This window comes from Indicator indicator, chromosome 1, assembly GCF_027791375.1.
Source record: "Indicator indicator isolate 239-I01 chromosome 1, UM_Iind_1.1, whole genome shotgun sequence".
In the NCBI taxonomy this organism is placed as follows: domain Eukaryota; kingdom Metazoa; phylum Chordata; class Aves; order Piciformes; family Indicatoridae; genus Indicator; species Indicator indicator.
Window position 1 is genome coordinate 30158664 of NC_072010.1, and position 26833 is coordinate 30185496.

At 42.6% G+C, this 26833-nt stretch overlaps 1 protein-coding gene across 2 annotated transcripts; it reads left to right on the forward strand.

The window, feature by feature from the left end:
* The first annotated feature begins 7828 nt into the window (after nt 1-7828).
* SPRYD7 (SPRY domain containing 7) lies at nt 7829-19358 on the forward strand. Of its 2 annotated transcripts, XM_054385461.1 has the most exons (5): nt 7829-7934; nt 9868-9984; nt 12913-13079; nt 16185-16287; nt 19120-19358. In XM_054385461.1, exons 1-5 carry the CDS (start codon nt 7829-7831, stop codon nt 19215-19217), a joined length of 591 nt encoding a protein of 196 aa, XP_054241436.1. In that variant the 3' UTR covers nt 19218-19358. The 2 variants fall into 2 exon arrangements, with proteins under 2 accessions (XP_054241436.1, XP_054241444.1); XM_054385469.1 differs by lacking the exon at nt 9868-9984.
* The last annotated feature ends 7475 nt before the right edge of the window (nt 19359-26833 follow it).

Sequence of the window (26833 nt, forward strand, 5' to 3'; positions counted from 1 at the left end):
CTGACATCTTTCCACCAATTAGTTAGGAATCTGGATTTTAAAAATCATTCAATAACATACTAAGGCTGTGGTTCCCTGGTTTACTGCAGCCAGAAGAGAAAGAGCTCTCCTCTTCTCCTTCCTTCCTGCTGCCTTCACCTGAGCAGATCTGTCCTCTCAGCCGCACTCAAGGGGACAGTTTGAACAAGGACAAGTATCTTCTAAAATCTCCTTCAGAGCACTCACACACCTGAGCATTTCATCCACTAGTGACACAGGAATGGCCCCAGAAGGTAGTGTTGCAGTGCAAAAGCTACAAAGACCTTCAGGTGCACTTCAGTGTCCTTCCTGTTTCTTCTTAATTCTCCAGCATAATCTTTGCTGTTTATTAAAAGCAAATAATTCCAGGCAGTTTCTGAAAAGTGATAGCTTGATCCATTTCTCAACAACACAAATTGTCTTCAAGTGATATCCCAATGCCTGTGCATTAATGTTTTCCAAGTATCCCTTGTCTACACTTTCCTAACAGCCATTTTTATATCAAGAATTTCCTGATTCTATTAATTATCTCTGCAATGTCATGGTTAGAGATATTAACAACATGGAAATTTAGATTCCTTGCTCATTCTTAAGTTCATACATTTCTCGTATAGATTTTCCCCGATACAGTTTTAGAATAAATTTTATTCTCCGCTAATTCTTTGGGTTGATCTTACTCTGTCTCCTTATAAATGAGCAGGAAGCTGTGTAGCCATAAGCGTGGATACCTACCCACCTGGGATATTTCTTCTTCATTAGGACCATCTGAAAATGTTCTCAGTCCCTCTTTGCCGGGCTTCTGTTAGAAGTGAAAGCTTAAACATCTGGGCAAACACAGCCTGGGATTTCTATACTTGGTGCACAGAAGGAGCACACAGCCAGCACTGTACTTCAGTGTACCATGGCTGTTCTGAGGTTGATCAGATATAGTCTAGACATTCTATCTGATTGACATAGTTGCACACAACCATTTTGCACACATGTAAGTCCACCTTTCTGTAGTATCTGTAGAAATTACCTCAAGTTGCACCAGAGGATGTTAAGATTGGATATTAGTAAAAAAATATTCACTGTAAGCATTGTCAGGCACTGAAACAGACTGCCCAGGGGAGTGGTAGAGTCACCATGCCTGGAGGTATTTAAAAGATGTATAAATGTAGTGCTGAGGGACATGGTTTAGTGGTGGACTTGGCAGTGCTAGGGTAACAGTTGGACTCGATGGTCTTAAGGATCTTTTCCAGCTTAAATGATTCTATGACTCTACAAGTGTTTTCTAAGCACTTTGTTGTTTATAGAGGTTTTGCAATAGCAATTTGCTTATGAGTTTACATTCCCACATCTGAGAGCACAGAGTGTCTTCCTGAAGCAGAAGAGGCCATTTATTGAAGCTTCAGAGAGCTTCAAAGAAAAATTCTGGCCAATGAAAAAGAGCATTAGTAGATCTATGGCAATATTTGCTTATCTAATAAACAAACAAACCAAAGGGAAATATAGGCTCAAAGGAGAGGCCTGGCTTGAAGGCAAGTGTTATGAAAAATGTCAGATATCTTATGGAAGAGTTGAAAATACAGGGGTAGGAGTTTGGGGGGAATTATAAAATAATGACAACTTCCAGCTTTATGAGATAAATACCATGTTTTTTGTAAGAGAAAGGGACAGCACCTATTGTCATCTTTAAACTACGGAAAGAGCTCAGATTGTGGCTCTTATTCTAAGCGCTACAACAGAAAATTTCTGACACTGAAGCTGTAGGCTGTGGTTCTCAGTCAGTGACCTCAGAACTGGTTTCTACTGCCCTCCTTGCCTGTACCAGGTCTGCCACCCTCAGAAGATGCTTTACTGAGCTGATGCAACCCACTAAGGTAGCAGAACACTATTCCCTTTTCTTTGCCAGGATGTTTTCTGCTGATTCAATGAGTTAAACCAGGTCAGTGCAAGATTGACAACCACCAGGTCAAACATCAGAGGAGCGAGGAAAAGAGGAACCAGACTTCTCCCTTTCTGTGAAAGCAAGCCATTAATGTGACTCAAGCTGTAACAGGTAAGTACCCTGAGAGGTAGATTCACAGGGTTAAGCCAAGCTGAGACTGTGCTACTGGCAAGAGACAGTTCCATCCTTTTCCCTTCCCCTAGTCATGCTTTCCTGATGCCTCCTCTCCAGTAGCTCCAACATTCATGTGGCCACATGTTAGGCTAGATCTGCTTGCCAACAGAGCTGAAAGCTAATCCAGTTTCAAAAAAAGTTTTCAGCAAGATCAATTTTGGCAGCCAGGTGATCCTGCAGCCAGAGAGACACCAGTGCCGGGATGAGCCAGTGAGGGCCTGCTCCGTTGGCAGCCTGCACACACGTCAGCATAAACCAGAAGTGTCTCCTCAGACCATCATTTCACAAACGCTTCCAGCCAGCTATTGCTGGTACTGCTGCCAAAAGTAACACAGCCTTGCCCTTCGGCCATGCCAGCTATCATTCCAGGCCCCAGGCACCCCCTATGCTGTGCTGGAGAAGATGTCTCACACAAAACCGATTCATAAATGTAGCTGGAGGTAATAGAAGCTGTTTCTTTGTTTGTTTGATTTTGTTTTTACGAGGTTTGTATTACCCATCAGTAAGACTTCTCTGAAGCCTTGCTACCAAAGACCTGTCAGATTGTAATTGTCTCCTAGGGTGAAACACCAAGGAAAAGAGGTCAATTGAGGGCATTTTCCAGTCTTATCCTTGGCTTCACGTTTGCCTTTTACTTCCCAGTGAAGGAGGCTAAGGCTTCACATCCTGTTGCAGGGGTGTCAGAGAACAGAGAGTACACTCTGGCATTGGGACAATGACTTCTTGAAGCACAGCTGCTTTATTCAGCCATGGTGGTGTGAGCATAACCTCAAATGATGTACGATGTAATTGCTGTGGGGACCTAAATATGGAAATAAACCTGCAAAAGCTTTAATCCCAATAGCGACACAGTAAGAAGATGCTATAAGGTAACACAAAAGAAAGAAACTACTCAGAAACTACTCAGAGCACCTCGTGTGTCAAACACCTTACTCATGTATAGTCTTTTCACAATTACATCGTATCTGACTACATTTCTTTTCAACAGATACATCTGGACTATATTAAATGCTCCAAATGAGGGATCAGAGAAAGCAGTTTCTTGTTACTGTTCCATAAAAGCTACTTTTAATATGCATTGTAGAAATACCAGGCATTAAAAACCATGAAGGATTGTCAGCAATTGAAACGATCAACTGTTGTTTTCAGGTTTGAATTTCAGAGTCTCTGTTGACATCGTCAGGGTCTCTGATGACTGTTTTAGCAGCACTGAAAAGCTCTGTAGTTTGACATACAGAACTTTGACCCACACAGTTAACTAATATTCAGCACTTTGCCAGATTTTCCTGGGGGGAGAAGGGGGAGAGGGAGAATTGACGATGAATTCAGTTAGCTCCTTAGCATAATCCTATTTATTTACAAAGAATGTACAGCCACGTCCCATTTCCTTGCACGCAGAGGAAGCAAATGGGAAGGAATACTGTGCAGCAGTCCAAGTTTGCTGCTCTAGCCAGAATGCTTGCCCAGAAGAAGCCGTCCCTTGGCTTTTTCTCAGGGCCATGCACCACTGCTTCTCCCACTGTCTGCTGGCTCTCACATGGTGTTTCCGGTCCCGGACATGCACACAGGCAAACACAGCTGCAATCAATCTGCGCTTTTGCTGCCGCGTTTGCAAGCAGTCCCTAGAGAAACCTCTCTGACTTTCCCCAAATTAGTGCTTGCTCATACGAGTTATCTCATCTTAGTGCTTGGCCATGTAGTCCTGTGCTGTGGGCAGCAGTTTCTAGTTTTTAACAATCTTACACCATAGAAGAACTTAATTGCTCCTTCCTGAACAAAGCATGGCCAGCACGCCTGTCAGTTTTAATGAGGTTTGTGATTGCCTATAGATCAAAGCTCTGCTCCAGTGCATTTTGCTTATATTGCATAAAGAGAAATGACCTCCAAAGCAAATAGAACAAAGAGGAACAAAATTAATTTTCATACACAATTTCTTCTATGACTTGGCAAGCATCAGATGCACTGTATAAAACAGAAGACTTCCTACAGAATGTTAATCACAAGAACACATTATAATGAAGATTTCCAAAGTACAAGCACAACCTGTTTTTCATCTGAGACCTTGTCTGTATCATCTTCCAAACCACAGGCCTGACCCTGGGAGTGGAAGGACTGCTTTCAATAAACAAACCTTGATTTTCCAGTCCTGCACCATCATTTACTTCTGTGCAAGTTGCATGGAGACGTTAGTAAATCCATTCCAGCATATTTAATAACTTCTTTTCATTGGTTTTCACAGGTGTAACTGCCTCCACAAAGCTTGTGGCAGCAGAGAAGCAAGTCCCAGGAGTCTTCACTAGCAGGGCTAAGAGGAATTATTTTTCTGAGAACTGATTAGTTGTGTCCTGTCACATGCTATAACAACAGAAGAGAGTTTCCCTTGCTTCTATGAATTAGGCTATATCAGGGAACTTTTCTGAAACATCCTCTTCTGCAGCCAGTAGATCCACTTTGCAGAGCTAATGAGACACAGTTGCATTTTGTGAATGAAGCTCAGAGCTAGAGAACAAAACAAGTCAATGACCATCATTCTCTTTTATCAAGACTTCCAAATACTGTATTTGTGAAATGGATGGTGCTGGTCATTTTCCTGTTCTTCTAACATGGTTCCCAGACAAGATGCCTCTGCTTCTACTGTTCAAGGAAATAAACTTAAAACCCTATGAGCAACAAACATGTTTAGGCATGCTGAGCATAATTTTCTTCCCAGTGTGGGAGGGTCTCAAATACTTGGCCTCCCCAGTGAAAGAAATGCACATTCAAGAAAGGCAGAATCTGAATTAACCCTTCATTACCAAGCACTTAGACTTAGAAGCATCTTCATTTCCTTGGGGCAGTTCTTTGTGCACTGTAAAAATTTTGGTGCTCAAATATGCTTTGAACAGGCTGACAAGCACATTTACACCACACCATCCTGCTGAAATCGTTCACCTCATCCTCCCAGAAACATAGACAAATAAGCCATATTTCTCACCAGCCGACCAGCTTACTTCTGCCTTACTTCCACTGGAGCAACATTGTTACCTGCTTTATTTTGTCTAGTGCCAGAGCCCTCAGTCAGGCTGTATCTTTGCCACTGTTCCTGCACAACTCATTGTGTCACTGAGCTGCCACCAGCTCTTGTCAGGGTGATGAGCAACTGGGCTCTGTACCTGAAAGGATACAGGATGGATGTATGGATGAGAGTTGCACTGACCTTGGTTTCCCGAGGCTGCTGCTCACTGAGCGCTTAGGTACTGGAGTCAATGTGCTCTAGAGCAGCACTGGCAACTAACTTCTCCAGGCTGTGGCATGTACCTACCCCACAGGTGGTACAGTCTGCTAGCTTGTAAAACCAGCCTCTCAAGTTAAGAAAGTAGTGGAGTAAGAAACTGGCAGGAAGGCATGGCCCATCACTGCTGGCCCTCCCCTTGGGTCCAACAGATTTGGCAATGCTGACTTCATGTGGTGAAATGGATTTGTATTCCCATTGCTCATTCTCGGAAAGAAAGGACTTACTAGGGCACAGAGAAAAAAAATGGGATGGGGAATCATTTGGAGGTTAAGTCTCTTTTTAAGTTGATTTTTTTTTTAAACTGTATTAACATTTGTCATTTAGCATTTACTGTAACAAACCCGCAGTGTGTGACAGACAATAAAAATCCCGCAGTGACTCAAATGGGACTAATTATGTGAACAACAAGCTACCAAAGAGAATCATGGTGCCCTCCATACAAAATAAATAAACACCAGTTTCCACCTAATATTTACTTCTTACAAACTCAAGACTAATCCTGTTTGACATATTTTAAGGAAGTGAGCTCTTGACCCCAAATGTTTATGGGCTGTAACAGTAAGCCAAATGAAAGAAAGAAAACATATTTTAAAGCTGCTCTTAAAATCAGTTTGGTTTTAGGCACAATTTTGAAAAAGACAATGTTTCACTTCATGTTTCAAGTAAAGAGGTAAGCATGACTGATACAGCCCACTGGACCAGTAAGATATTTCTATGAAGATTGCTTTTAACAAGGATTTCTTAATATCCACTTAACCCTCTATCCTCCCCCACTCTCCTGACAGATAATATTGTACCACATGGGTAATATTAGCTGCATCATAGTATGTACTGTAATAAAACGCTAAAGCTTTGTAGGTGAAGTGCCACAAAATAAGACACCATCTGAAAATCATGGAAAACAACAATTGCATCTCAAATTGGTTTGGAGATATATAAGCCTTTAAATATAAGTATTTAAATTTTTTATTTCCTGTATGGAAAACATTCTAGATCAGCAGTTTATGGCACAGCATTTATTGAATATTCTTCTATAAAGAAATAAAAATGTGAATAGGTACAAGTGGGCTTTTATAGCCATGTTATCCCTATTTATTATAGTTGTTGGAGACCAGTTTGTGACCTGTTCTGGATGCTGTGTGATGTAGGGACATCTCCAAGACTTCTGCAAAATAAGAACTTGTGTAACCTGAACGCCGTAAGTCAAGCTACAGCTTTTTCAATTACATGGCTTTCTATCTCTATGGAAGGGACATAAACCCGATCTCAAAGTGTGCTTTGCAAAAAAAAAAAGAAAAAAAAAAAGGAAAAAAAAGTGCAATGATAGCATGCTGGCTTTTCACTGTAGCAGTCAGTCTTTAGAGTTGAGTTCAGCTGGTCCTGAGTAAATCAGGAAAAACATTCTACCGAAGTTTTTGAACAGTTAAGAAAGTACTCTAGAAGCAAATGAAACCCCAAAAAATTTATAGTTAAGACTCACTAGCTGGACAAGTCTGGAAGATGAGAAACAGCATCCTCCTATAGGAAGCAAAGGCTATAGAGGCAGGTAAAGAAATCCTGGATGAGAGGTGTTTTGCCCCCAGGGCACATGGCTGTGCACAGCTTCCACTTCAAAGAGTCCTATTTGCAACTTTTACGAGAAAGATTTTAAAAAATAATAAAAAAGGATCCCTCCCACAAACAACAACAAACCCCAAGAAACAACAACAACAAAAAAAAACCCGCACGCAACCCGCCCCAAAACAAGTAAAAACTACCCAAACCCCCCACAAAACACCAAAAAAGCCAGGAAGTGGTGGTTGTTACTCGGACCCAGGAATAACTGACCAGTGATTTCCACAAAGGAGTCCCTTCCCACATGGCCCAGCACCGCATCCATTGACGTGACACCTACCATCTCCCCATCATCATGATCACTGTTCCCTTTCAGTTAGTTTCTCATATATATATATATATATATATATATTTATATAAATTGTTCTTTCAATATACAGAGAGATTGTTCTTTAGGTGGTCGTTTGCGAAGCAGTGCGCTGCCAGGCGAGCGCCCCGCCGCCTCAAGCCGCCGCCACGCTCGGCCACACCCAGCTGCTCAGCGGACGAGGAGGAGCAGGTTTCCGGCTGCGCGCGTTTTAATTTAAATGTTCACTTCCTGAGGAAAGATGGCGGTTTAAGGGGATTTTTTTAGACCGCACTCGATTTCATGAGAGTCCCGGGCCGAGCTGCCCCAGGGGGCATGTTGCCCGCCATGTCCCGCTGCCTCCCTCCATGTCGCGTCCGGGCGCATTACTCCCCCGTTGTGAGACCGCTACGCCGCGTGGCGGCACCATCCGGCGCCCGGCAGGAGGCGCTGCTGCTACCCTCCCGCTGCTGGCCGCCCTCCCGCTGTTGGCTGCCGTTGCGGCTGCGCGACACCGTGGGTCCGGCCGGTCATGGCCGCCTCCGTGTTTTGCTGCTGTCCGTGTTGCAAGGATGGCGGCGATGGCAGCATCCCGCTGAAGGAGATGCCAGCGGTGCAGCTCGATACGCAGCGCATGGGTAAGCGGGGCGGGCCCGCGTGTCCCCTCCGCGAGTCGCCTGAGTCGGGCCGGAGCCGGGCGGGCGGAGGCTGCGGGGCGGTGGCGACGCGGAGGACGCTTTCCAGTAGACCAGGTTGCTCGAGTCCCATCCAACCTGGCCTTGAACGCTTCCAGCGAGGGGACATCCACAGGTTCTGTGGACATCCTGTTCCGGCGCCCCACCATCATCACAGTGAAGAACTCCTTCCTTTAATCTATATTTATCCTCTTTCAGTTTAAAGCCCCTACCCCTTGTCCTGTCGCTACTCTCTTGACAAAGAGGCCCTCTCCCATCATCCTGTAGACCCTTTTTAGATACTGGAAGGTTGCTGTAAGGTTTCCCTAGAGCCTTTTCCAGGCTGAGCAACTCCAGCTCTCCTAGCCTGTCGTGATATCAATGGAAGTGCGCCAGTCTTCTTACTACCTTTGTGGCCATCCGCTGGACACAGTAGAACAGGTCCATATCTTTCTTGTGCTGGATCATAACTATTTCATAGAATGATGGAATGGTCTGGGTTGGATGGGACCTCCAAAGGTCATCTAGTGCAACCCCCTCTGCAGTAAGCAGGAGCATCCTCAACTAGATCAGGTTGCCCAGAGCCCTGTCGAGACTCACTTTGCATATCTGCAGATACAGGGCCCCAGCCACTGGGGCAACCTGTTTCAGTGTTCCACCACCCTCATGGTAAAGAACCTGTTTCTAACACTCAATGTAAATCTGCTCTTCTCTAGTTTGAAGCCATTGCCCCTTGTGCTGTCACTGCAGGCCTTTGTAAACAGGCTCTCTCCAGTTTGATGGAACTGTACCGTCCCAAACAGCAATATGTGCCTGCCCTTAAAGTTTCTCCTCTCCTCTGGGAAAATCACTTTTTGGCAACTTCTTTGGAATGATTTGGCAGCTTTTCAGGAAAAAAATCTCAGTTTGGTTGACATTCAGTTGAAGCTTATCAGCAGAGTGAGTATGTGGAGGTGTGCCTCAGTCTCAGAGAGGATGTCTGAAGGAGGAAGGCTGCCTGATGGAGTAGTGCTAAAGAGCTTGGTCAGGTTAGGTAGGGGGTGGTGATTCAGAGGAGAGGCTACCAAGTTACAGCCATGAAGATGTACTAGGTGCCAAGCCATACAGAGTCTTGCCCATACTGCTCTTTGAGCATCATCCTTAGCATGAACTATCTAGAAAACCATACCTAGGCTTTGTTGAGGAGAGAAGTGAGGTGTGTCAGGTGCACAGAGTCAGGGAAAGAGCAAAAAGGAAAGTGATGGTGTCCTGTCCAGGATCCAGTGCTCAGACACAATTATTATCGTCTTTTTCTTCACTTGCATCAATGGACCTTGACTGTCTCCCATATTCTTGACTGACAGCAGTGCCTGGAGATTAAATCTTCTACTGGAGAAGGAACACTTAGCAGAGAATTTTTCTAATAAAAGGATTTTTTTTGTCCAGGAATAATTAAACACCTTGCAATTCCACCAAAAATTGGTATCCGATGTACTTTTCCTTCTCTTTTCAGATTTTTTTTTTCTCCAGTGTATAGAGGGTTATAGCGCTTTTGTCTCACAGTGAACCCTTTCTGACTAAATAGTAAGTTATGCTTCTAATGTGGCTGAGCAAACGTTGTAATCAGCATGATGCTGTAAAACCCAAGAGGTGAAATTAAAGCAGTGTATAGTTTTTAAATAAACTCTTGTTGAAATATGGACTAGCCTTTAAACAGCCTTCCTTTTCTTACTTCAAAGCGTGGCACATCATAATTCTTACAGACTAACAAAACTCTTACTTGGGGCAGGGAGAGCAAAAGCTGTTTCTGAGTGTTTAGTGTTTAGCCGTCAGCTAAGAACTGCTTCCAGACTTCTAAAAATGTTTTGAAGATTTTGTTTAGTTTTGTTTTGGTTTTGCTTTTTTTTTCTTTTTGCAGGAACAGATGTTGTCATTGTTAAGAATGGCAGAAGAATATGTGGAACAGGAGGCTGCTTAGCCAATGCACCTTTGCATCAGAACAAGAGCTATTTCGAGTTTAAAATCCAGTCCACAGGTTAGTCAGCAAAAATGTACAACTTGTAACTGGAAGGTATGTTAGATTGCCTCTTGGTGGTTGTATCTCAAATACCAAGCACAGGCATCTTTCTAATTACATTCTTGAGTTTTACAAATTGTCATTGTGTAAAGGGAAATGTCTTTTTTTTTTTTTTTAATAATTGTGGCTCTGACATATTAAAAACAATGGTAAGTATTTTACTAAAGGAGTGCAGATACTAAAACGCTGTGCTGGTTTGTGTGCTGTTCTGTGGATGTTTTCTAGTTAGCATATTCTAGAACTGTTTTTTGTGTAGTTATGAAGTATAATTTTCTAAGTAGCGCAGTTCATCCAGTGGTATTTGTAGCTATTTGCACAAGCACTGTGTTTGCCTACGCAAGAGTAACGCTCCTTGTGCTGCACTGTGCTCTTCAAGTCAAGTGTTCAGCACTTACTCTGACACAGCCTTATCAAGAGAAACCTTTCAACACTGTTTATTTATTTATTTTTTGCAGATCTAATGCAAGGCAGCTGAAAGTGAATAAAATTTGGAAGGACTATGCGTTTAGTGATATTGCCAGCCTCAGTAATGCAGAGTGCACTCCACACTTGCCTGTATTCTAACACTGAAAGTCAGCCTATATATTTTAAAAACAACGGAGATTGTGAAGAAGCTTTTCTTTCCTTAAGCGTGTAGAGGGTGGGGGGCAGAAGAAGGGAAGTGTTAGTCCAGAGATAGACCTTATGATGTCAGCTGGAGCTTGAACCTAGCACTTTTTGGGTAAGGATTGTTTTCATTCAGTTGGATTGGAGTGCAGGCAGCTTGAACACAAATGTGTTCACAACACATTGCAGTCAAACTAGCAGCTTAGTTTTAAACTGCAGGTAAACCCTAGGTCAAGTCTTAACTTGGCAGTCTTAGTGTCCTTTCAGTTGGGGGAAGGATCCACTGCAGCTGCTGTTCATATATGGTCGTTATTCACACAGATACAGTATCTGTCTTCTTGTATTTGAGAAACAGAGGAAATAAACTCTGCCATGTCTCATCTATTCCTGTGCCCCAAGGCTGGAGAATTGTAGATCACTTAACTTAAACCTTAGATTCTCAGAAGGGTTCCTGCACAATCTTTTAGGGGTCATTTATGGGATCACCCTGACTATTGGGAAGTTTTGTAAAGTCTAGTCTGAACCTTCTTCACAATCTTGTCCTTTTAATTCTGATCATGTGCATATTAGAATATTTTTTTCTGCAGTTTTGTCCTTTGAAACTAATTTTCTTGAATTTTTGCCTCATGTTGTTGTTCTGTAGATTTAACAGTCCTGGATTGTTGGAGGTTTTTCATTGTCTCTTTATGTGGATGATGTTTTCACGCTTTTGATTTGGTTTGTTGTTTCTTCTAGAATATCTGCAAATGACCTAATTTGCCTTGAGGTATGATGCTTGAAATGGATCCTTTGCCCCAGTTGCAGCAGCAGTAGATGCCCTTCATCTGCTGTACATACTATATGTCTTCTTTATACAGGACATACCTCCAAAAGCCTTTCACAACAGTAGGGCACAGACTCATGCTTGGCATGTGGTCTGTGATAGCCCCCAAATTGTATGAACTGGCTGCCAAGCCACTACTGTATTTGTGCCACTTACTGTTCCTACTTACCTCCTGTTCTTTGAGAATGAGCAAATACATTTTCCTTATTTCAAACCTCTTAACCAAACTGTTAGGATCATATAAACTTGAGGGACCTCTGAAGAGCTTGCAGTCCTGTCAGGTTGGTTTTGGCAGCATGTTTAATAAGCACATTGTCAAATTATCCAAGTCACTGATGTGAATACGGAACAGTATCTGACTTTGTGCATTCGGTGCAAAACCTCAAACCCTGACTGAGTCATCTTTTTTGATTTGACAGAGTGCTACTGATGAGTAGTCCTGGAATACAGTTTTCTAACCACTTATTGCTGTAACTGTCTAGACCATGCTTTCATAATTTGACTGTTTCAATGTTTTATGACTTTCAAAACCATTACCAAATCAAAATCTATCATATTTGCAGTTTATTCTTTTCCCTGAGACTAGTCTAACCAGCTGAAAAAGGAAATTGTGTTCTTTACAAATCCATGCTAGTTTGATTTATTTTTTACATGCTCCTACAGTGTCAGAGTTTATTTGCTATACTTTTTCTGGGAACAAAAATTAAGTTAGAATTCTCTGGATCCTTCTTTTTCAGGATAGATGCTCTTCAGTTTCTTGTGCCTATATGTATTGGGTCTGGATGGGATAAAGACACTGTTCTTCATAGCAGCTCCTGTGGTGCTGTGTTTTAGATCTGTGACCAAAACAGTACTTAAAAAATTCAACTATTGCTGAGCAGTGTAGCACAGTATCAAGGCCTTCTCTCTTTCTCACTCTGCCCCTCCAGTGAATAAGGTCAGGGGTGCACAGTAAGTTGGGAAAGAACACAACCAGAGAGATGAGTTGAGCTAAACAAAGAGATATTTAATGCCACATACTGTCATGCTCAGCAGCAAAAGGGAGAGGAGGAGATTGAGGGAGGTTAGCCGTCTTTTGCTTGGGAAATGACTGAGCATTGCTCTACCCATGGAGGGTGGTGAGTGATTGCTGTTGCATCACTGTTATATTTTGTTTCCTTTCTTCTACTTCTTTGCTCATTAATCGTTTTTTATCTTTATCCTCAAGTCTTCTTGGGTTTACTTTTTCTTTCCTCCTACTGTGGCCTGCAGGGTAAAGTGAGTGAGCGGCAGTGTGGGGCTTAGCTGCTGACCAGGGCTAAACTGTGATAGTCCTGCTATTTCTAAGAGGTTTACTGATACTACTGCCATGGTACTCATTAAAAATACATTCTTTATGGTGTCCTTCTTCAGTCAGGTAGTCTTGAAAATAATGTGGGAGTTTTTTTCATACTATGTTTGTTAATGTTGGTTTTCAGGGATTTGGGGTATTGGAGTTGCAACCCAGAAAGCAAACTTGAATCAAATTCCACTTGGTCGAGATGTCCATAGCCTGGTGATGAGAAATGATGGAGCTCTCTACTATAACAATGAAGAGAAAAATAGGCTACCAGCAAACAACCTTCCTCAGGAGGGTGATGTGGTGGTGAGTTTCTTAAGGCTTCTTCACTTCATGAGCTGTTTACAGATTCTTCTTGTTTATGGGCTCTCTGGTCAAACTGACCATTTTGGTCAAATTGTGGAACTTCCATCTCCCGGTTTGCAAAGTGCTGTTACAAACTCCTGTTGTGTTTGAACAGATCAGCTGCTGGGATATCAGTGGACTTCATTCTCAGCATTGATATGTTTCTGAGTGAGGGACTGACTTTGCCAGTGTTTTTAAAGTAGCCTCTAATGCTCTGTTTCAGCCTGGTTGCAGTATCTACCTGATGCGTAATTCCTGTCACAAGGGTCGTAAGTTGATGGAGATGGTACCTTCCTGAAAAAATAATGTACTGGAATGTATTGTAATGTCTTTATTATTAGGATGCACCATGCCCTGACAAACTCAAGATTCCATAGCTAACTGCTTAGTGATTAGAAAGACACAGCTGAGCAGGGATAGGTTCCAGGTGATAAATGGATTGTATTTTTAGCCAGACTTCTGTAGGGAGGGAGAGGTATTAAGTGAGGAGGGGATAATGCTCACTGGGAAAGCAATTAAGAATGGGACCAAATGGAAAATCTTAACATTTTTTTAACTTTACTGTTCCAGGTTTCTCAAAACAGCTTTAAGTAGCTTTGTTCAAAGGATTCTGTTTTATTGCTATCATTTTTTCAATGTCTTCTTAGAGGACATTTAGCTGTAAAAATATATAGGATCAATGCAGTGAATTATAGACCATTTATCACTGCTGGTGTTTCTTGCTGGGTACCCTTACCTTTTATATAGCAAGGCTAGAAATTTCATCTTTAGAAGCCCAAACAGCTTAGGCTGATGCTTCCATCCTTTAGCCTCAGATACTCTAGTTTATTTCTGAAACTGTTTGTGGGTTTTTTTGAGGGTTGCATGCTGTTTCAGGGTTTGGTCAGCCTGTGTAGTTTGAACAGCTTCAACTAATCACAGGAAAAGTAGCTGATATGTTGCTGCAAACTCCCTAGTTTTCATAAATTTCGATTTATTTTGTTCTGTCTTGAAAATACATTTCTGAAGTACTGATTTACAGCAAAACCTGTCACACTCAGCCATACCAAAGATTGAGAATAAGCATTTAGCTGACAAATAAGCGATGTATTACCTTTTTAGTGTTTGCTTTGTGCTCTGTAGTCAGCATATTTATAGTGTTGTGTATGAAACCATGGTGTGTTGTTGCTGGCAGAGTAAATTTGCTGAGAGCATTTCCCTATAGGCAGATAAATTTAATCCATAGTATCACTATTTATTAAAGTTATTTCCATGAGGAGATAACAAAGAAGAGGACTGCAAACTGCTTAACATTCAAAGCCATTGAAAATTCTGTTTGACATGGTGAAGAACAGTTTTGAAATTTGTTTTGTAAGATCTTATATCTTTGTAAGACAGTGGTGTACAGTGCTATGCTACATCTACATTCAATGAACGTTAAGGAATCCTGAGCATTTGAAAATACAAATAAGTTCATGGAATCATAGAATGGTTTGGGTTGGAAGGGATCTTAAAGATCATCTACTTCCAACCACCCTGGCATAAGCAGGGACACCTTCCATTAGACCGTGTTGGTCAAAGCCTCATCCAGCCTGGCCTTGAACACCTCCAGGGTGGGGGAATCCGTAGCCTCCCTGGGTGACCTGTTCCAGTGTCTCACCACCCTCACTGTAAAGATTTCTTTCTAATAAATGACTAGTAAACGTTACTGGTCGTTTATTAACTTATGACTAATATGATCTCCTTCTACAACAGGGTGACCTGCCTAGTGGATGAGGGAAGTGCTGTGGACATTGTCTACCTGGACTTTACTAAAGCCTTTGACACTGTCTCCCACAGCATTCTCCTTCAGAAACTCGGGGCATAAGGCTTGGATAAGTGCACTCTTCATTGGATTAAAAACTGGCTGGAAGCCCAGGCCCAAAGAATGGTGGTGAATACAGTTAAGTCCAGCTGATGCCCAGTTACTAATGGTGTCCCCCCAGGGTTCAGTACTGGGGCCTGTTCCATTAATATCTTTATCAATGATCTGGATGAGGGGATTGGGTGCACCCTCAGTAAATTTGCAGATGACACCAAGCTGGGTGGCTGTGTCGATCTGCTAGAGGGTAGGGAGGCTTTGCAGCAGGATCTGGACAGGTTAGACTGATGGGCCTAGGCTATGTGAAGTTTAACAAGGCCCAGTGCCAGGCCCTCAACCTGGGTCACAACAACCCCATGGTAAGCTACAGACTTGGGGATGTGTGGTTGGAAAGCTGCAACTCAGAGAGGGACCTGGGGGTATTGGTTGAAGGTTGATTAAATATGAGTCAGCAGTGTGCCCAGGTGGCCAAGAAAGGCAATGGCATCCTGGCTTGTATTAGAAACACTGTGGCCAGCAGGAACAGGGAGGTGATCGTTCTCCTGTACTCAGCACTGGTGAGGCCACACCTCCTGTACTGTGTTCAGTTCTGGGCCTTTCGCTACAAGGAGGACATTGAGGTGCTGGAGCATGTCCAGAGAAGGGCAGCAAGGCTGGTGAAGGGTCTAGAGCACATGGCCTACGAGGAGTGTCTGAGGAAGCTGGGGGTGTTCAGTCTAGAGAAGAGGAAGCTGAGGAGAGACCTCATCACTCTCTACAACTACCTGAAGTGAGGTGGAGTGACAAGGGGCCAGCCTCTTCTCTTAGGTGTCAAGCGACAGGACTAGAGGAAATGGTTTCAAGCTGCACCAGGGGAGGTTCAGGCTGGATGCTGGGAAATATTTCTTCACAAAGAGGGTTATTAAACATTGGATGGTCTGCCCAGGGCAGTGGTGGAGTCGCCATCCCTGGAGGTGTTTAAGCAGTGTGTGGACTTGGTCCTTAGGGACATGGTTTAGGATTGACCCTAAACTGGGTCAGGGGTTGGACTAGATGATCTTTGAGGTCTCTTCCAACTGGATGTTTTCTGTGATTCTAGACCTTTGCAGAAATACTTCAAGTGAGTTTTTCTAGGATGCTGTGGTTTGCATAATGGTGTTAAAATTTGCCTGTGGCTAAGAAAGGTCCATTAAGTATCGCTTCTATACAAACAAACTTGTTGATGCTTTTTTGTTAATTTTCTATAGGGTATTACATATGACCATGTAGAATTAAATGTATATTTAAATGGGAAGAATATGCATTGTCCAGCTTCAGGAATCCGAGGGACTGTCTATCCTGTGGTCTATGGTAAGTCAGAGATTTTCACTGTTTCATAGTAGGGACAATATTTTTTGATACCAAGTCTGTCTTGTGAGCTATGTATTCTTCTCCTTACTTAAATAGAACACACCTCAATCTCTCTTTTTTTTTTTTTTTTTCTCCCAACTGCAACAATAAATTGCATGAAAGTACAAACTTAAGAAAAATGCAGAAGTGTGTTTTCACTTCACTTTTAGTGCCACTTAATAATTAGCAAAAAAAAGCACAGCTTACTGACCACATACAGTGTCCACAAGCTGGGGAGCTGCTGCACTCAGTCTAAAACTTGTCAAGCATAAAACCAAAAATGAAGCAGATGAAAAAAGAGAAACCAAACAAATTCACAGAATATATATCTAGGTGGAAAAGATCTCAAAGATCATCCAGTCCAGCCCTCAAATTTGAACTGATGTAGACTTGTAGGCGAATCTGATTTATCTCTGAAGCTTGTTATCTTTGCCTGTTAATTTCACATACTTCATAAATGCGTTCAGTGTAAAATACAAATAAAGAGGGAACTGCTGTGTGTGTTTTCTTACTGAAGTAACTTCAGTGTAGTGCTAGTACAGCTTCTTGCTGTGTAGTGGTACAGCTCTTTGCTGCTGTACCAGATTGATGCCCAGTTTTGAAACCCAACAACTGGTGACCAAGTTGCGGTAGCTGTTTTGCCAGCAATCATCAATACAACACAGCAGTTTTGAACAAGAAACAAATACCATATCAAATTACTCCCTGTTCAGGCACTTTAAGGAAGAATTTATGAATTACAGGAGCTGGAACTTGGCCAAGAGATGTGTTAACAATTTACTCTTCCAGAACTTGGCGGTAGTTTTGTAGTTCCCAAGTAGTCAGAATGCTGTTTAACATCTCATTTGAAAGGCAGCACTTCCCCAAGCTCAGTGCATCATCAGTGCTATGCTGTGGGCTGGCTTGTAACTTACAGCAAATGAGAGCTGCTCATTGTGTTCCCTGTATTACACTCACAGCCATTTCCAGTTTCTATTTCTTCGTCTGTGTGAGCTTCATTTAAGTAGTAGCCTCTTCCAAAATGTTTTTTCTCTTGAGATACTGTCAGCTATGTGATATGGATAATTTTTTCATTTCATGGTTGGTGCCTGATGAATTGTTGGCACCTTCCCATTTATATCTTGATACATTTGCAATATTGAATTTTATGAACAGGAAGAAAATAGTTCTAGGGCCATTGAAGTCTGTAAACGTAGCTGACAAGTTACTGGTGTATCTGGGCATTTCATCCTGTGTTCTTAAGCCACGGGATGGCGCTGCTAAGATGCTCTCACAGTCAGTCAGTAGCTGCCCTGCAGCGCTGTGGGGTCTCCTTGTGCAAAAAGCTTCATGGGCAGCAGGAAGAGAGTGGCTGTGTTAATGGCAGCTGATTGTTGCACTTCCCTATGTTTTGGAAATGGTGTTACATAGCATAAAGAATTTAGGTTGCTTTCAGGAAATGTTTGGTGGCATGTTAGCCAACTGTAAATCATCTTTTTCTGGCTAAAGAAATTCCATGCCTGGGGAATGCAGTGGCCTTTTATTGTCAGGCTCGTTATCATCTTCCACAAGTTGGCATAATTTCACCATAATTATCACATCTCCTACATATAACTGTAACAGCTGAAGCCTGCAAATTGCTTTTGTCTGGTAATTCCTTGATACAAACTTTAACTATAAATGTCCTTAATTTAACATAAATTTCTGGTCATGGGAAAGGATTTGACTATAGGGAAGTTTTTTAAGCAGTTAGTCTGTCCATAATTCAGACTATAACTATAAATATTTTTTGAAAAGAAGCACTGTGTCAAGCATGAGAATGCAAAACAGAAAAACAGACTTAAAGGTTGTTCCCTCCAACTGCTGTAGGGAACCTCGGGCATTTTTGCAAAAGTGAAATACAAATGCTGCGTAAGTAATACAGCGCTGTAAAAATGTACTAGTAGGAGTTTTAACTGAACCTTAAAGGGAAAAAGTTCTACCTTGGCTCTGAGATCTCTAAATTCCAAACCAAAATATGGAAGTGAAGCTTTTCTGGTTTGTATCTAATGTTGCTAGTGTACTAGGTTCATCTTGAAAGAGATCTTGTTTTTCTGGCTGGTTGGATATTTGTTTAGTAATGCAATACATGAAAGCTTTGCTCTAAAAATTCTCAGTAGTTTCTTTTTTGTATTATACTTTGGAGGTAGTAATGCTGTGTGTCAGATTAAGATGAGGGTCCAAAACTAGGGGAGGTATTGTAAAAAACCACTAATTTCCAACATAAAGAAGCAGTCAAAGAAGCTCTTTTTGCATCACATGCTAAAACAGATGGTCTGACAGCAGCCATTGCAGACATCTGAAACTTGTAAGCCTCTAGAAAAAAATCATTGCAGACACCTGAGGCTTCATCAGAATTAGGAAGTAGGCAGAAAAATACGCAGCCGAGGAGGTGGCAGTCCTGCGTTATGTATCTGATAGCATCCCTAATCTGCAGATTTTCTGGATAAATTAGAGTAGAAAATTTGGAGGGAGTTGCATGAAGCTCTGCTAGTGGTCCCATGAAATCAGAGGTACATTTTCATTGCCTGCACCAAGAGTCACAACAGACTAAACAGCAGAATAGAGAATTTACTCTCCCTGAGTACTTGTGTAGGCCTTGAGCAAATTTGTTGAAGAGCTTTCTTTTAATTGTATTGCATATAGGTAATGGCTGTATTGGAGAATATTCCTTATGGTTAGCACATTGTGTGTAATCTAGTAAAGTGGTGTAGAAGGGGATCAAATTGTTAAGTGTTCCTTCTCTAATTCCTGCTGTTTGGTTCTCTCCTGCAGTGGATGACAGTGCCATTCTGGATTGTCAGTTCAGTGACTTTTATCATACACCACCACCAGGGTTTGAAAAGATCCTTTTTGAGCAGCAAATCTTCTGAATGTCTTCATACTGAAAACTTGCACCCTGCACTCTTACAAAAGCATTGTTGTCTTCAATAAAGCTTCACTTTACTGTTAGGAAACATATCTATGTTTTTAGTAAGCGTTTGTGACTGTTGACTGCCGAATTCATGTTAACTGCGACGTCAGGTAACTGTTGCAAATCAGGCAATGTTCTGTGGTTTGAAAGGGAGTGTTTGGGGGCAGGTTTTTTTCTCTGATGTACCTAGGTGCGTGAAGAGACTAAGGGATATTACATCATCAGTGTTACACTCAGTATTTGGAATAAACTGGAGCTCTGTAAAGCAAATAGTTATTGTGCATATGATAGCTATGGAGATGGATAGTTCTCATGAGTTTTTTCCCCAACATTTTTTTCCACACAGAAGTTAAGTACTTTGTGTAGAAGAATCACTGTGTTTCCAGCCTGTGATTTGGAATTGCAGTGTCCCAGATGTGCACAGTGACTAATGGCATAACTAGTAGCTAGGTACAGTTGGGGTTCTTTTTGTTGTTTGTTTTTTTTTCTTTCAAAGTGTAATTTAACCTGTTCCCTCAGTCTTAGACCAGCAAATACGACTTAACCTGTTTCTCCTAGCTTTTCATTTGCTTTTATTGTGACAAACAGTAGGACACTTTCTAGTAACACCTTTCTGTTGAACCTTAAAAAGTAAACCTCAACATGATGTGGGTTTTTGGAGGATCGCCATGCTGTGTGTACTCTGGTAGGACAGTAAGTACAGATCACTCAACTTGGGTATGCAGAGAGCCAGGGGAAGGGTATGAGATGTTATGGTGAAGCCTTATGTCTAAACTGTAAATTAGATTATTCTTTTATGGAATAATGTATTTAATTTCTTTGTGAATCGTTTATAAATTATTAATGGCTAAGACATTGTTATAAAATGTGATGCCCTTGAGTATAAATTGTGAGATGCTTTTTTTCCCCTTTTGTCATATTTAATTTACTTCCTAGAGGTACCTTTATGGTAAAGAAAATCTTAACACTGGATGTTTGGGGTTTTTTGTTTTGGCTCTTCCTGGGTTAATGCACTTGCATAAATGAATTATTTTATTTAAATATTTTTAGAAATTTTTTGATTCTGAAATTTTCAAATACAACGCCTTCTCAAAGCCTTTCACCTTATGATTTTCTGTTGTCTTTTCATTCCAAGTAGCTCATGTTTTCCTTCCTTTCAGCCTTGCTGTCACACAGCAGTGCTGGGTAGAATTTTTGAACTTGAAAAGAATGGTGATGCCCATGTCAGCATTGTGATACAAAGCTTGGGAGAGTGCAGTTTTACTGTCTTCCCTTGAAATCGGCTTTGCTTTGCTGCAGTCAGATCCATAATCTAAGTTAAATGAAATATTCATATGTTTCATTTCAGTTTTGCTAGTAGATATGGGACCAGCTGTCCCTGCCAGGGCAGAGGCTTCTGTGATGGGTTGACCCTGATTGGATGCCAGGTGCCCACCAAGCTGCTCATGTCACCTCCTTAGCTGGACAGGGGAGAGGCTTGTGGGTCAGGCTAAGGACAGGTACATTACTTACCAGTTACTGTCATGGGCAAACCAGATTACACTTGGGGAAAATTAATTTCGTTTATTACCAATCAAATCAGAGTAGAGTGATGAGAAATAAAACCAAATCTTGAAACACCTTCTCCTCACCACTTCCTTCTTCACAGCTTAACTTCCAATTTCTTTACCTCTTCCCCACCCAGTGGTGCAGGGGAATGGGAAATGGAAGTTGCAGTCAGTTCATCACACTATTGTTTGTGCCTTCCCCTTCAGGAAGAGGACTTACACTCTTTCCCTGCTCCACTGTGGGGTCCCTCTCACAGAACACAGTCCTCCACAAATTTCTGCAACATTGCCAGGGGGTGTAGTTCTTTGGGAATGAACAGGGTCCTGAGTCCTGCCAGCAAGCCTGCTCCTGTGTGGGGTTCCCATGGAGTCACAGCCTCCTTTGGGCATCCAGCATGGGATCCTTCCTGGGCTGCAGGTGGATGTCTTCTTCTCTGTTAACTGCCATGGGGCTCAGTTGCACAGTCTCCCTAACCATGGTCTTCCCCAGGGGCTGCAGCAAAATCTCTGCTCTTGACAGCTGGAAAGCCTCCTCCCCCTCATTCTTCACTGACTTTGGTGTCTGCAGAGTTGTTTCTTTCACATATTATCCCTCCCCTCTTTGGGCTATTGTTCCACACAGTTTTCCCCACTTCTTGAATGTGTTATCACAGAGGTGCTACCACCACTGCTGATGAGCTTGGCCTTGACCAGCAGCAGGTCTGTCTTGGATCTGGCTTGCAGTGGCTCTGTCAGACATGAGGGAAGCTTCTAGTGGGTCCTCACAGAAGGCATACCTGTAAAACCAAACCAACTTCCACACAGACTGAGCTTCAGATAGCCAATACAGCTCTCCAAGTGTCATTTTGCAGGGTGTGCCTGGGACCTCACTCTGAGGCCAGGAGAGATGGCCCTCTGTCTTTCGGGAAGTATGCTGTCCTGGAAAAGCTGTGCTGCCAAATGGTGGGTTTACAGGAGGAAGTGAAGACGCTGTAGCACATCAGAGAAGATGAAAGGGAGATAGGATCTCCTATGACAACAGCTTGAAGAGCCTCAGACTTCACCTGCCAACAGGTAAGCAATGTCTGTCTTAGATTATCAAGGTAAGCAAAAACCTCCGGAAGAGGGGAAGGATGGAAGCTAGTGATTTCTAGCACCAAGAGGAAGATTTCTGCTCTAAGGGTTTACAACTACAAAACAGGTTCACTGCCCTCAAGGTTGATGACATGCCAGGGAAAACCTGGACAGTAATGACTACAGAGCTCTCAGGGTGGTAGTCTTGGCCATGGGAGCCCAGGTGGTGGAGGTCTTAATTCTACTGGTGGGGGGAAGGGGAGTGAGGAGGAAGACACTAAGAGGATAAGTCAATAATTAGCTGCAGAACTGGCGTTGGTAACAGGGTTTTGGGTTCTGTGGCCATAGGACCATGCTTCCAGATCAGACCTGCTTGGCAGAGGTGGGATCCACCTCGCTAAGGGAGGCTAAGCTATTTTTGCCAAGAGGAGAGCTGACCAAGAACAGCTGGGGAGGGAGAGAGCAATGGACAGGTTTGCTGAGCAAAGGGCATGGGAGGTGTGACAGGAAGGGATCACAAAATCAGCAAAATGGGGTTTAAGCAGGGTCACTTCCAGCAAGAAAGTGCCTAGAAGCACCACTATGCAGAAATCCCCAAACCCTTTCTATGGAGTCAGCCTGCTGGGATGACTGTGAAGTGGCTGTGCACTAACACACAGAACAGGGAACAAACATGGTGACTTAAAGAGATCTGTGTGCAGTTTCAGGGCTACATCTTAGTGGAACCATGGAGAGTGTGGTGAGATGGCTTCCATGTCTAAGAGTAAAGGATGCTGTCCTTGATCAATGAGGTGGGAGACCCAGTGATACAGACCATGGAAAAGGCTGAGATATGTTTGTTGCTTCAATCTTTACTAGCAAGATGAGCCTTCAAGAATCCCAGAGACTGTAGGCAAAGGTTAGAGCAAGGAAGTAGTACCCTTGGTGGAAGAAGACCAGGTAAGCAAACAAAACATCCACAGGTCCATGATGAAATGCACCCATGAGTGATACTGCTGTCTGATGTCATTGTGAGACCAATCTTGATAACCTTTGATTAATCATGGTGATCCGGAGAAGTACCTGAAGACTGGAGGAAAACAATGTCATTCCTATTTTCAAGAAAAGTGAGAAGGAGGTCCCAGGGACCTACAGGCTGATCAGCCTCAACTAAATCTCTGGGAAGGTGATGTAGCATCTAATCCTGGAAATCATTAGGAGTAGTCAGCATGACTTCATCAAGGTGAAATCATGCTTGACCAACTTCATAAACTTCTATGATAAAATGCCTGGCCTGGTAGATAAGGAGAGAGCAGTGGATATTGTTTACCTTGACTTCATTAAGACCTTTGATACTCTCTCCCATAAGATCCTTACAGACAAACTGATGTTCTATGCGCTAGATAAGCAGACAGGTGGACTGAAAACTAGCTGCATGAATGGGCCCAGAGGGTGGTCATCAGTAGCATGGAATTTAGTTTGAGAACAGTAACTAGAGATATATCCACGTGGTCAGTACTGTGTCTAGTCCTGTTTAACATTGTCACTAACAATCTGGATGGTGGGGCAGAGTGTACCCTCAGAAAGTTTGCAAATGACACAAAACTGGGAGGAGTGGCTACTATGCCAGACGGTTTTACTGCCTTCCAGAGGGACTGCAGTAAGCTGGAGAAATGGGCTGACAGGAACCTCCTGAAGTTCAAAAAAGATAAGTGCTAAGTTCTGCAGATGGGGAGAAACAACCCCAGGCACCAGTACATACTGGGAACTGTTCAGCTTGACAGAAAAGGACCAGGAAGTCCTAGTGGACAACAAGTTGAACCAGCAATATGCCCTTATAGCAAAAAGTGGACGGTATCGTGGGCTGCATTAGATGTATTGCCAACAGATCAAGAGAAGTGATCCTTCACCTCTGCCCAGTGCTGGTAAGGCCACACATGGAGTGCTGCATCCAGTCTTGGGTGTCTGGGTACAAGAGAGACATGGACATGCTGGAGAGAATCTGAAGAAAGGTCACAAAGATGAGTAACGGACTGGAGCTTCTTTTCTATGACGAAAGGCTGAGAAAGCCTGGACTGCTCAATCTGGAGAGGACTCAGAGGAGTCTGATCAGTGTAATAAGATACTTGAGGAGAGGATGAGAAGAACACAGAGCGAGGCTCTTTTCAGTGGTACCCAGCATGAGGACCAGTGGCAATGTGCACAAACTGAAACACCGAAGGGTTCCTCTGAGCATCAAGAAACGTTTTTTACTGTGAGTGACAAAACACTGGCACAGCTTGGCCAGATGGGTTGTGGAGTCTCCATCCCTGGAGATATTCAAAAGCCATCTGGACATGGTCCTAGGCAACCAGCTCTAGGTGATCCTGTTTGAGCAGGGGAGTTGAACCAGATGACCTTTGGAGTTCTACAACCTCAACCATTCTTTTATTCTACCTTGAGGTGATATTGCTATTCTAAGTTGACACTGTAATGCTTCTGTAATCAAGTTTGCCATCTCTTCAGGCTTGAAATGATGATATACAGATACATACATTCATTGATACATACATATATATATAGAACTGTAGAATGGTCTGGGTTGGAAGGGACCTCCAGAGGTCCTCCCAAGGTCCAAAAGTCCAACCCCCTCTGCAGTAAGCAGGGGCATCCTCAACTAGATCAGGCTGCCCAGAGCCCTGTTGAGACTCACTTTGAATATCTCCAGGGATGGGGCCCCAACCACCTCCCCGGGCAACCTGTTCCAGTGTTACACCACCCTCATAGTAAAGAACCTGTTCATAACATCCAATCTAAATCTGCTCTTTTCTATTTTGAAGCTATTGCCCCTCATTCTGTCACTACAGGCCTTTGTAAACAGTCTCTCTCCATCAAGAAACTGGAAGGAAAAAGAAGGGTTCTGTCCTTTTTCCTTTTGTTATCTTTCAACAATGCGTTCAAACAGTGGTTCTTCACCATGAAAGATGACCAAGATGAAAATACTTCTTGTGGAATTATATTTCTTGTGTTTGTGGGGAAAGGAAGAAGTATTAAAAGAAATTCTTATCACTTTATCTAACTGCATTCACCAAACCACTTTTTTGGAAGCCCGCTGTGGTTAAAAATATTTAAGTAAAAAAAGCCTCTACCTTGAGCTTAATGTGGGCTTGTTTTGCAATGCAGAGAAGGCTGTCTTCTTCAAAGCCAGTGTTCAAAATGGAAAACATTTTGGTAGATATAAAATATTCAAAATAGCTGATGAATTCACCGAAAGCATGAAAAGATCCTGTTCTTATAGTTCAAAGTTGCTCATTTCTCCTCTTAAACAGAGTAAGATGCATTTGTCATGCGGTGTAGCTACACCACATGTGAAAATCAGCAAACTTCTTGTTCTGTAACTAGTGACACAGGGAAGCTATAAAACAGGGTGGATGCATGTGGATAAAAGATTACTACCATCTGCTTATCAAAATGGAAAGAAAACACAGTTTTCACCTGAAATTCAGTTTTGTGGTGATAGTTCATAGAAGTAGCAGGGGTACAGTTAACTCCATTGCACAGGTAAGGGGACAGGCCACAGAAATAAAACGTGAATCAACCTGTGTCTCAGCACCTCATTCAGCATCCAGCAGCAAGCCCAGATTTCTCCTTCTCTGCAGACTTTCAAAACCAGCCTGGATGCGTTCCTGTGCAACCTGACCTAGGCACACCTGTGTTAGCAGGGGGGGTGGATGAGCTGATCACTTCAGACGTCACTCCAACCCCTACCCTTCTATGATTCCCAGATGTGTTTCCAGTTGTTGTAGGTTAAGGGAAATCAAGAGTTAATTGGTATAGCCATAAAGAAAAGTCCTCCAGAGGCTAGAGAGTCCCAGGGGGACAGGCAGTTTGTCCCAGGATGTTGTAATCTGTGATGCTGTTTTGTTTTCCTGTATTTCTCTATTTAAGGGAGCTTACAGCCAGTTTTCTCCTCTATTCTCTCCAGTCAGGATGTTTAAGCCTGTGGTAGGCCTGGGTCTAGTGGCGGGGGGAAGCAGTTTGGCCTGATCAGGCTGAGTGGGGTAAACGTTTTTGGAAGGCTCTGGAAGTTTTTGGCCTGATAAGCCCAGGTGAAGAACTGAGCCTAACCTGTGAATGTATTCCTTCTACCTGAATGCCTTTTGTATAAATTTGTAAATAGAATTTCCATTTAAACTTCCAATCCAGGGTGGAGCATTTTTATTTTACTTCTTGGGAAGGGGTAAAATATCTTTTCTGTTCCCTTGCCCTGGGTAGCTCATGGCTCAATACTAGGACAACAGTCCAAGCTTTGCTCAGAGAAATGAGATGCAATACCTGTTTCCAAAAGTTGCACTAGAAAGCAGTTCAGCAATATATTTACTAGCAGAAAATTCATTTTAATAAGAATGAATGGTGCTTCCCAGTGAAATGGTTGAGTTACTTCCACTAATTGTCTGTACCTGAATGTTATCTTAATTTTTGACTGTTACAATTTGGACACCTTATCTCTTGGAGTGCAAAACTTTTTATTGACTAATCCTGTATGTTTTCTGAGTTCTTTTGAGATTACACTGTGGCAGCAAGATACAAAGTCTGAACCAGACTTTTTTTGTGCATCCGTAAATCAATAGAACTGACAGGGCACATAATAAAGGTTGCATATAGATCAGCTGAGTTGTTATCTGTACAACACTTGAATTATTTATAATGTTTCAGAGACAGATGAAGTCAGGCAGTACTCCTCCAAGGAGCTTAAAATCCTAATTAGATACTATAAAGCTAGAAATGTCAAGTGTGGCCTGTAAAGGTACTCTTTCCCCAAAACAGTCCTCCCAGGACACAGTAACATAGATGATCTGCAAAGAAACTTTGTAATGTGCATTGGGTCCCTGAAATCCCAGTCAGAGTAGTTCTACTCCCAGACCTACAAAGAGCCTTCAGAGATGGCAGGACGTACTATTCGGGTGCAAATGTTCATGAGAATGCAGACTTTCATGAGTGTTCATGATGGCTTTCC